The sequence below is a fragment of the Mercenaria mercenaria genome, chromosome 14, assembly GCF_021730395.1.
Source record: "Mercenaria mercenaria strain notata chromosome 14, MADL_Memer_1, whole genome shotgun sequence".
Lineage (NCBI taxonomy): Eukaryota > Metazoa > Mollusca > Bivalvia > Venerida > Veneridae > Mercenaria > Mercenaria mercenaria.
The window spans coordinates 17301086-17313625 of record NC_069374.1 but is presented as its reverse complement, the minus strand read 5'-3'; the positions used below and the strand labels follow the sequence as shown (position 1 = coordinate 17313625).

Genomic DNA, 12540 nt, shown 5'->3' with positions numbered 1-12540 from the left:
CCATTTTAGAAATTTAGCAGGTAGGGTTAAACATACCTAATCCCTCATGTTGCTCGGCAATGATCTGTGCACCGAAGAATCGTTTTTCTCGTGACGCTTCAAGAGCCTTGAGAGCATCCTCTGCCCTGAAATAGGAAGCGAAAATTTTCAAACATGGAATAATACAGAATGACATTTTCTTTTGTTTGGTTTTGATAAAGCGACATCCGTGATATGTATAAGGCTAAATGTCAGGTTGTTTTTTTTCTTTAAATGATGGAGAAAAGCTCCATTACCTTTCCAAGAATTACTTTTTAGCATGGTTGGGAAAAATAACCCAGACTTCTCAATATAGAGGTAGTCCTCACCTTATCATAGTGGATTTATCAAAATTTATTTTCAACTGCAGCAAAAACTGACACTGTATTTAAGTGACTTACTGTTTAAAACTGATGATGGCGTATCTGGTCTCGCTGACCCCCGACACCTGGACAGCAGTGATTTTCCCGTACTTTTTATACTCATGGAACAAACCGTCTCTCAAACTTGTGTCTGAAAAAGAAAAACCAGATTAAGAGATACAGAAGCAAAAAAACCCCCGAAAAATGTAGAACTGGACTGTATTGCTCAGTTCTGGTGCCTTGAAATAAACATAGCTCCCAAAAATTTACCCTCATAACTTACTCATCAGCAGCAAATTTCGATAAAACTCACAACGAATATCAATGTAATCATCCAAATTCAGCGCAGATATATTTTCTTCTACATATATGTTTACAACATATCTGATGCGCTCTTTTTCTTTGACCACAAATAAAACAAGTCCAAATTACTTCACAAAACGGGAAGTTAACATATAATGTATAATTTATATAATTTGCCTCAAGGAAACCAAAGAATAACATCATTCTATTCCTACATGCAAACAAGTTTGACAATGAACAAGGATACAAAAACAGCTACATGACACACACTTGGAAAAAATTTAAATAAAAGGAAAACGTAATAATAATGTAGACCTGTATTCAAAAAGGAAATGTCGGCAGAACTCAGTACTGACAAGACAGCACATCAACTCCTACGCAAACACTACTGTATACTGCCATTTATATATCGGGAAAATATCACATATTTGCATTTTACAAAGAAAGGAGATCAGCAAAGACTAGGGCAGAAACTGTTTCATTTGCTGCCATGTATAACAACGTTTTGCAACGCACGTACAAGGTTTTGCAACATTCCTACCATATTCAAACACCACATTCCATCAGTATTAATCTTAATACCAGTATATTTGTATGGTTTCAACAACCAACTAGAATCACCTGAGAAACCTGATTTCCTGGAGTATTCAAACCTAGAAATTTAATAGGTATAATGACAACCTATCAGAGAAACACAACATCTTGGAGAATTCTAACCTAGAAACCTGATACGACAGATTACAGAATATCATATGAGTTTCCAAGAACAGGTCTATTTTAAACAGTAATCAAGCGCTAGAATTTATGACAATCATGCTTTCATATAAACAGACCGGAAAATCAGCTAACAATCTTCTATTTACAGACACCAATGACTTTTTTCCGCAAGATTTCAGCAAAGGCTGTCATTTGACAGTCTCTCACTTTAAAAAAGATATCAAAAAATGGATGTTAAGTTGTGTTTAAGTTCTAAACCTATAAATGATCATTTACACACTGAAAGTCCACTTATGTAAAGCATCATTGTAAGTCATCTTAGATGACAGGAAGTATGTTGTATTCTAAACCCGGAAACACTATTCATCTACTAATAAATGTTTCTAATAAGTAGATGACTATTATTTATAACAACTGTCTCTTAACCTTTGTTCTAAAACAATTAGAAAACTATGTTTAGTTCGATTATGTAGACAGTCAGTGTTTGTTTGTATCTGTACATAAGTAGCAGTCTGTATATGTAATTCTGGTATTATTATATATCTGTATATAGAGTCAGCATCTTAATATAATTTATATATCGAGGGCTCAGAGCGAAACTAGTCTAAGTGTATACAGAAATAGAAGCAGATAGACTAGTTTCGCTCTGAGCCCTCGATATGCAGTAATTCTGTTTGTATCGAGTGTGTGCATAGTGTCTGAATCTGTATGTAATGAGTAATATACTATATAGTAATATCTGTATGCAGCCATTCTGTTTGTATCCATATGTATATAAGTATTCTTGTGTTAGTACAATGTATTATTTAATTCTATGGTTGTGTCTGTATTCAGTAATTCCATGGCATGGCTGTGTCTGTATTTGTAAGGTTGTGTCTGTAATTAGTAATTCCATGGTTGTGTCTGTATTTGGTAATTCTATGGTTGTGTCTGTATTCAGTAATTCAATGGCATGGTTGTGTCTGTACTGAGTAATTCTATTTTTTATGGCAGTGTCTGTATTTAGTAATTCCATGGTTGTGTCTGTATTCAGTAATTCTATGGCTGTGTCTGTATTTAGTAATTCCATGGTTGCGTATGTATTGAGTAATTCTATTGACGTGTCTGTATTTAGTAATTCCATGGTTGTGCCAGTATTTAGTAATTCTATTTTTCTGTGGTTGTGTCTGTATTTAGTAATTCCATGGTTGTGTCTGTATCCAGTAATTCTATTGATGTGTCCCTATTTAGTCATTCTATGGTTGTGTCTGTATTGAGTAATTCTATTTTTCTGTGGTTGTGTCTGTATTTAGTAATTCCATGGTTGTGTCTGTATTCAGTAATTCTATTAAAATGGTCGTATTTAGTAACCATGGTTGTGTCTGTACCGAGTAATTCTATTTATTTTTCTATGATTGTGTCTGTATATAGTAACTTCATTATTGTGTCTGTATTGAGTAATTTTTGTCTCTGTATGTACTATTGTATTATAACTGTGTACTTGTATATAGTTTTTTCGTTCAATATTGAATGTGTTTACACTTTTATAAATATAGCCTGCAAATGAACAGCATAATGCATATAATTATGCATCATCACGAATTCACATGTACAACTAGCTAATTAAATCCGAAAGAAAACTGAAGAGTCAGTTTTTTTACACACATTTAACTTTGATCCAACATTCCTTTTAATATACAGAACAAAAACGCATACTCCATATAACTATATATATTATATATATATATCTTTGAAAACTATCCTTTTCTCCCGTTCTAAATCACTCTGGAAAGTGCTGGAACACAACAGCAACCAGTTTACATAAAAAGGTAAGATAAGTAGTTCCCTTCCTACATAAAATACACTATGTACATCTGGTACGAGTATCGCCACTCCACCATTTGTGACTGGAGTAGAGAGGCTGGTACCGACACTTCATTAGCCAAGTATTTCTTCTTACATTGCATCGGAAAAATCAATAATCCACAGCTTCACCATATAAGTACAATATAATTGAGCCGTGCCATGAGAAAACCAACATAGTGGGTTTGCGACCAGCATGGATCCAGACCAGCCTGCGCATCCGCGCAGTCTGGTCAGGCTCCATGCTGTTCGCTTTTAAAGCCTACTGGAATTGGAGAAACTGTTAGCGAACAGCATGGATCCTGACCAGACTGCGCGGATGCGCAGGCTGGTCTGGATCCATGCTGGTCGCAAACCCACTATGTTGTTTTTCTCATGGCACGGCTCATATGTGTAAATATATATATACTTGTGCTTATCTGAGCGATCACATTTGAAATAAAATTGGGTATCTGCAATATTTGTAAAATATCTTTTACGGTTCGTAAGAATGAATGTGACATTTTTCTGACACTTCATTAGCCATGCATTTCCATTTTATATCAAAATGGAATCATGAATAATTTACAATACTGCCATAAAAGTAAATAACCATGTATTTTTACTGAAATGAAGTCGTCACATTTGAGTAGAACCAACACACTGAACCTTTTGTCTGTCAATAAGACATTATTTTTCTAACACCTATGCAAGTCAGGTCGCATATTACAACATTTATAATTAAAATATATAAATCTATTCTTGACACCTATTAAGAAAAGTTACACAAATCAAAATTCACTGCTGTGCGAAATGTTTATTTACAGTCCAAATACTCCTGAAATTCAATTGTACGCAAGTCAAGGAATAAACAGAATTTCATTTCACTTAAAGCAATACCTTAAACAAGTTACTTCTCCAGTCATGTACAAATTAAGTAATTTACTCAAGAAAATAAATTGTTTCCAAGTACATTGTATATGAATAGATTGTTTTGGCAAGTTGCAACCATAAAATCACAGTTTTCTTTGAGACTATTATCACAACACACTCAAATACTATACTGCTCACACAGATACTTCCACACCAAAGATATAACCATAGAAACCACATTTTTCCAACACTTAGTTTTTTCCACACATTTCCTACTTTGGGGACAGACCTGTGACAACTCATAAACAGAATCTGAGAACATAGTCATATTATACTACATAATCAATATACCAATGGGAAGAATCTTGCCCATTTTCAAACTTTATATATATATAATTATTATCAAAAGCAACTGTGGTTGTTGTAAGTAAGGTAGTTGCCGCCAATCTGCACAAACCGTGTTGGTCCCCACAAATGCTAGAATGTTACAGGCAAGATGAGTTCAGTGCCTGAATCATAGCCTCAAATAATAACAGAACTGTTTTTCTAACTGAAAATACCAGGACTGTTTTTTTCCCTGGAATCACACCCCGCCCCTCTCTTCCCCACCCCTGTAGTATCAACTCGAATAAGACCTTCAAAGTCTCACTATGATCCAAACTCAAATTTTATGGCCTTATTTCACCACCTTGATCTTCTTGCTTCACTGTGCTAAATCATATCCCTCAGATACCCAACATCACTCCATTATAGAAAAGCAAAAATTACTTAGATGGCCATTTATTTTACAACAGTAAACAACCAACATCTACTATGTACTCTACCTTTTCAAGCCAGCAAATATACAGCAAATGTCCATGAACTTTTCAACTTTTACCTCCTGGCAAATCAGCCATAAAATCACAGTTCAGTTCCATCATTAACAGAGGACAGAAATTCATCTGAACTTAACTGATTACAGGATAATGCCCCTTGTTATAGTTGCAGCTTTGATTTCCTTCTTTGTGGAATTATTGATAAACAAGAAATATGATATACCATGAGCTTATGTAACAAAGCAGTGACTGCTTTAATTAGGGAATTATTCTTTGCAAGATCTCATTTTTCTAAACCTTTTTTTTTTGTCATCATCGTCAGTTTTTGTTTCTACTGTTTTCCTCTCTTTTCTTTTTCTCTTTTTTTTTTTGGCTAGAGCTTTTTCTTTTTTTTTTTCCTATTGGAAACTGTAATATTCTAGTTTATTTAAAGAAGTCCTCCTGACTACAAAATAATATTTCTTGTATGGAAAGATATACTGGATGGACTTGGGTTTTAAATATCAAAAAAAAATCTGCTACACATATCCGCAAAGTCATATTCTACTGTTCCTTAATTCGATGGCCATATTAAATAGATCTCGACCGACTCGCTTAATAGCATTAAACTTCTGTTTCTTTAAGCCAGTGAGGACATAATTCACATATAAATTACTATTGTTTGACACCGGAAGCTTTCGAAATAATCTGCCAACATTTTAATAGGACAGAAATTGTATTATTTCTACGTAAATGATGTCTCCGTGGAGAACTCAGTCTGACACAAGCAGCGAGCGTTTTAATACGATAGCAATCTAATGAAAGTCCACGGGAATGGAGAAAATACATCTATTTCGTGGCGCAATCCGCCACTCCGATCAATTATTCACCGGCCATCCTCTAGGGAATGTCTATATACGATTTATTTTCCCAGGAAAAAAAGAAATACAGTTCACCACTCCAACTGTATGGTCAGTATTGATTCACGCGGTCTGGAAACGAAGCTTCTCGATGCATTATTCATAGAATTCTGAGCTTCCCAGGAAAAAATCATTTTCAATAGGAAGATTGGTCGTGTATTTTGTTGAATTCCATGCACACAGAAATATTGGGCTTAATGATAAAAGCACTTCAGAACATCAATATTTTCTTTTCAGAGAGAATGAAATAGAATATAGTTTTGAAGCAGAATTGTGCCTACTCATTTATTTAATCTTTATTTAAACTGATTTCATAACTGTCAGGTTTTAACGCTTAAGTGCAAATCAAGATTGAAAATTTTTTTTCTTTTGCTTAAATGCACAATCAAAACTTAAATTTTCCCACACCTGCCTAGGTAAATATCTGTAACTAGATCTACCTGTTTAAAAATCTGTTCACATAGGGCAAAATAGGTTCTCATTTTACACCCGGACCATTAAATCAACATTCCTAGAGCTAACCTAGGCATATCCCTCTTTACTCAGCCACTGTGAAACAGTCGGGAAAAAAACTAAAAGTCATGTCTTACCAATTTCTTTCTTATTTCTACCTTAAGTTAGTACATTCATATAAAATATCTTTCCTTGAACTGCAAAAAATAAGCAAGTACCTTGTATCCTGCTTATAGCCTTCTCAATGGAATGTGAAAACACATTCTATAGAGTAGTAAAGTTAACCTTTAGCCTGCTGGCAGCAAGTGGTTTTGCCTTTGCGACCAGTGCAGACATCTGTGCAGGCTGATCATGGTCTGCATTGTTCCCTATTCAGTGAGTAAATTTTCAGTGAAAACCCCTTTGAATAATAAGTGGTACTGCCCAAATTGAATGATGGACCAGTCCATTTGAGAAATATAGCAAGCTAAAGGTTAACAAAGTGTTGTTTCAACGTATCTTATTAAAACAGCACAGCAGCCAATGTCATTCCTGAATTAATGTGATGCAAGTGTCTCCAACCTTCCAGTTTTGTAATATCACCAAAGAGCTCATTTACAAAACATTTCCCACAATCAAAGGTATAAATACATCAACCGAACGAATAATTTTCCCACAAAACAGACAACCTCACCTATATACAGACTGCTAAACAACACCTCTTTTCTTCCCAGCCTTGCAATTTTTGTCAAAATGTGAAACTCAATTTCCGCAAATGACTGTAATTATTTATCTATCCAATTCAATCTCTTTTTCATGTTTGTTGAATACAACTTGTCACCAAAGACAGCATAAAGAAGATGGTTCAAAATGCATTTTGGATTATTTTTACTTTTGCCCAAAATAAAAAACATAATCAATTGTTAAAACTTCTTTTTTCATTTAACAATCCCCTGTAACAAACATATCCTGTTTTAAACTTGTTACATTTTTTATTTCAAATATTAAAATGATTCCCAACTGCTTTTTACCCGTGTGAACAAAGTTACAAAATCTGTTTTTATTTCGTAGCATTTCAGACTGATTTGCACAATCTAAGAATAAAAGGAAACAATTTGAATCAAAGTGGAAAATCAACATTATTTTAAGACAACAACTCAATAACTAAAAAAAAATACATACCACTAGATCTAAGTGGAAGCCGTCGGATGAGAATTCCAAGAGGTTCACGTTCCCCAGGTTCTATTTCTGTTTCTCTGCTCTCCGTTGCTTGTGCTTCTGACTTGGCAACCATGGATGCAACAGTGGATTTTGACCGTTCCTTGCTACTGCTGTAAATATAATTATCACCGACTGTGTTTGTATTTCATATAACTCAATATTCCGAGAAAGCTTCCCTATAACTGTATAACAATAAACTTATACTCATGTTTTAAATCAGTCTCAAAGTATCTGCATCTCCACTTAAAATCAAGGAAATTTCCTTTTCAATATCATCATGTCTAACAATGACATCTTTCCTACATACTTTTATCCTTAATTTACAAGTTTCAGGTAATTTCTCCAAAATACAACTGCTTCATTGTTGTGACAAAAGGAGGCCAAGATTAATGCCCCCATTCAATTTGGATTCTTTTTACAGTCTTTCATTACTTTTTTCCACATCTCTCTGAATCATTACGCAGTTCTTAATGCCTTCAACATGCTACTGGCAAAGTTAATCGATCAAATATTTAGTCATTTTGGAGCAAAGTAAGACGCTAGTGACAATCACACTCAGTTTCTTGGCAAGCATTGCAAGAAAAAACTTCTTGGACAGAATGGGAATAAAATACGTTAATTCTTAAAACATGCATTTTGAATTCAAAATACACTTGTACATCAGTATTAAATAAAACACACAAGTTCGCTAGTTTCTATTTTTAGCTCCTAGCAAGCAGGAAATACCAGTGATTTTCTCACATGGAATAAAATTTGCATATAGGTTAAGCTTTTCCGTTTTTGTTTTTATCTCTGGTTTAGTTAATAGGATAAACATCCTGTGCAAAAAAATTACAGCAACACAATTAAGCAAACACTTAACCATGCTCTTTCAAATGGAGGGAAAAAACAGTACACAAATTGAGCAGTTTGGATAAAAGTTGAATCTCTCCCCTTGTATTCTCAGGGACAAAAACTGCGTAACACATGACAAAACAGACTGGTTTTATAACAATGAAATTTCAAATTTCCTCCTAGGTATCCACAGTCAAAAATAAAGCCTACCCAGAATACATTAAGAATCAGAAGACAAAATTGATGTTTATGGCTTAGCAATTTCCCCCAGAAACTAATGCATAAAAGTTTCTTAGTGTCAAGATAATAGAATCAATGTTTCACTAACTGTGCATCATAATTTTCTGCACTATAACAAATTTCCGCTAAGATTTTTTATTTCCCCGACTTGTCTGACTAGAATGCATACTCAAGTTAAAGGTAATGGAAAAAACACACAAATCAACACTGGTTTAAAACTGTGTTAGTAAAACAGGAAGCATTACATTTCTTGCCCTATGTCTCTATTTTCTACTGATCTATCAACAAAAACTTGACTATTGTAAGACTTTAAATTACACAATGGAAGGGTTCTGCATATAAAATCTCCAAAATCTGAACACAATTTTATCTGGTCTGCCAAAACAAACAAAACTGAGGAAACTGGCAAGATAGATGAGGTTTTTTCCACCTACAATTAATATTCAGAATGTTGCATGTACAAACCTCTGTGAACCGCTTTCACTTTCAGATGAGCTACTTCTACTTGTGTTGGAACCACTTGACCGTGATCTGGACCTATCTATTGACTTTGAATGTTTTTTCTTTTTTCTGCTACGTTTACTACTAGTGTGTGAGGCCGGGGAAGAAGCTGGAATTGATGCGGTTGCAGATTTTGGTTTTTCAAATCCATCTTTACTGGAAGAGTCAGAAAACTGCCTGGAAGTTCCTGGTGTCCATTTGGCCCCTCGGCTACAAAGAAAACAGTCAAACATGGAGCAAAAAATCTATTGACAGTGCAAAAGTTAAGTTGAGTCCAGTCTCCAAAACTGACATTAATTCAAACAAGGTAGTACGGGCAATGACCCACTTTTGATAGATGTTTTCTATAACTAAAATTTCACTGTGACTGTTACATGAACCCATACATCAAAATTTTTTCTATTACTTTTTATGTATGTAATAACAGCTCCCCAATGCAAAGTAAAAAAAAATTTGGGTGAATCAACATAACCAAATTTTTGTTCATGTTGGTAAAGATCAAAACCCTTTCCATGTATTTCTTGATGACGGTACATGTATTATAACATAATAGGACTTAATATATGCCAAAACATGAAGAAAATGGTTATTGCGTTATTCTGTCATATTCCAAGATTCCTATGATGCATCATAGAATGTTTTCCTGAACAGCTTTTTGATATCTCATGTTGTGATCTTGCAAAAGCAAGTTAAATAATATATGAATTACAAACTAATTTGTCAATTCTATTCAGTTAGTAACAATTTAAAGGAGACTGCAATTCTTAACAAACACATGCTGTGTCTTCATTCCAAATATTTCAAATATGCACAGGGGATAAAACGAGAAATGTTTTGAAAAAAAAAAACAACAACAACTTAAAAACGGCAAATTGATATTTACCCAGGAAAAGGGGCACCTGGTGGCCATCGTTCTCGTGGCCGCCCACGTTCGGCAAACGATGGACTTGGATATGATGGTTCGCTATATGTTGGAGTTGTTCCGTAATAAACATCAAAACCATCTGCTTCCTCTTCAAAACTGAAAATAGACACAAGACAATTAAAACCTAGTGACAATCAAAAACAAACATGGTACATAAGCTAATTTATACCAGTGTACATTAACCAAAAAGCAATGGCTGAAAATAGACTCGTAAGAACGATCAGCAATTCATATTTTTGATTTCTGCTCTCCGGGGGTGGGGGTCTCCCCATGCAATTTTGGTATCCCTCTGCTAAAGCAGGAAGTCATGAGCTCCGACCAGCATTATTAACAACCAAAAACTGTGTAATAAAAATCGCGAATACGTATTTTCCATAAACTGCTGATTGTCATAACAGGGGCGCTGCCTTAAAGCAACTTATTTAGCTTAAAATACTCTCAAAATTCTTTAGACTGTGTATTTTGCATGTGGCATTTTGTAACATGTTGAGTTACAACAACAGTAAAGCATCCCAGATGTTTTGAAATCCACTGTCTACCACAGTTTAAGGTAGTTAACCTGTAATTCTGGTTGATTCTGTTTTATTCTGCAAATGTTAATGTAGCTCAACGCGTTCCGTTAAAGCCGGAGAATTAGAGAATACGTCACTTCCCACTTAACATTATGGGTCTTATACCTTAATACTGCAAGTTTCACTTTTTTTCAGTATTCCTTAGTGTAAAATATATATATATTATGTGATTCTATCAAACTACATGGATATGGATATATTCCTCACTCACAAGTAGAAGCTATTCAACAAATTTGTTTCATTTTCTTAAAAAAATTTACTAGCTTAAGAAAAGCATACAAAAATACAGAAGTTACACAAACGGAAGCAAGACCTTCCATCACATATCACAGGCACAAAAGTAGCTTATTAATGTCAAAAACGTAATTACAGTATTTCTCAAAATTGACTTTCAGTTTAAATTGAAAAATATCAAAAATTCAGATAACTCAACATAATGTGTTGTTACACGTAAACAACAAAACACGTCTACATTAATTTTTCACCTGAACAAGTTTCTGTTTGACTTTTATTCACTTCAACTCATTTTTATTACATCCTATTACAAATGATTACTTTTTGTTCTGTCTGAATGAACACAGAAATTCAACTTTTCAATGCTTTATGAATAATATATCTATGAGCAAAAACTCTTTCTACAAAATGGCAAAGACCGTTCAATTATTTCAGCAAATCATGTCATAAATTATACATAATACTGCAATTTTCAATAATTTATGTATTGAAATCTTCAATGCTTTAACCAGGTACTAAAATTCAACCTTGTATTTCAAATTAGAAAATGAAATATTCATCTAAAAATAATTTGCTTTTGGCAGGTTCAAGGTAAAAAAACTGTAGTTAATATTTATAGTTACGTATAAAATAGTTCAGGTAAAATCCCCTTGCTTTTCCAGTCTACAAAACAAGATATGACACATCCAACAACTATCTGCATATATGTAACAGCTGTTACACCAGCGGAATGATCATTCGTGTGTTCTAGTTTTATCATTTATCTAGCAACCAAAAAAAAAACAACAAAAGTCCGGAATATATTTCATTTCAAATCCTTACTTCAACACTAGAAACATACTTGCACTCATTTTAATTACATTGTTTTAACTTTAGTGGGAAACTAATAAAGATTCTAATAACAACAACAATCTAATTGTAATTAATAGTATCAATTTTTGTTTGTAACTCCATTTTATTCCTGACCAGCTGCAGTTGTGATTACCCAAATAATAAATTCTTTTTTTAATTTATTCTGAAGACAATGTTTGATGATGAATAAAGTATTAAAGGCATATAATTATATTAAACTACTAATTTCTAGACAAAATTGTAATTAAGTATATTGAAATATTCACAAAAATTCTTCCCATAAAAATACAAAGCATATAATTATCAAGATTGTTTACAGAAACAGCCACTATCAATCACAAATAACTTTGAGATAACCCCCAACCACATCATTACACATTTGAATGTCTGCCATATTGGTTTTCGCCAAAACCACAACATGTGTACTGTAATATATCTGTGTGATGAACGAATACTGAGGAACAAGGCATTAGAAAAACATTCATTTATGTCAAAAACAAATCATCTTAATATATTTAAAGGAAAAAAGCTATGCATATTTCTTTAAACAAAACATGTTTTTCTATTGTACAGGGAATAACACATTTTTGGGGCAACAATAGATTCTGTTTCCACTTTCAAAATACAATTTCTGTCTTAGAAGAATTGCTTTACAAATAGTCAGATGACTATAATATTCTTACAATGCAATATACAAAAACATTATAACACAGTAACAGCCATACAACTATCATAATATGAAAGCTTCTTACAAGTACAATCATGTAATAACTTCTTTTCTACAGGGCTATGATTCATTATTCAAGCCTTTAATATGGAAGATCTAATAAAAGCTGCCGTCTTTGTTGTATCCTGCTCCCTGCCTAGTGAAGTACAGAAAAATTCTCCAGGCTCGGAAACTCCAATTCTGCGTGGGTTTCA

The 12540-nt window shown here is 33.6% G+C and overlaps 1 protein-coding gene across 2 annotated transcripts in view; it reads right to left on the bottom strand.

Annotated features, from left to right (window-relative positions):
• Nucleotides 1-12540, bottom strand: part of LOC123526462 (msx2-interacting protein-like) — a 73392-nt gene that overhangs the window by 29452 nt on the left and 31400 nt on the right. For both annotated transcript variants that reach the window (XM_045305619.2, XM_053522989.1), the window contains 5 exons: nt 9920-10057; nt 9001-9246; nt 7423-7571; nt 420-531; nt 37-125 (listed from right to left, as the gene is read on the bottom strand). In XM_045305619.2, coding sequence (XP_045161554.2) covers nt 37-125; nt 420-531; nt 7423-7571; nt 9001-9246; nt 9920-10057 — 734 coding nt within the window. The remainder of the gene's footprint in view (nt 1-36; nt 126-419; nt 532-7422; nt 7572-9000; nt 9247-9919; nt 10058-12540) is intronic.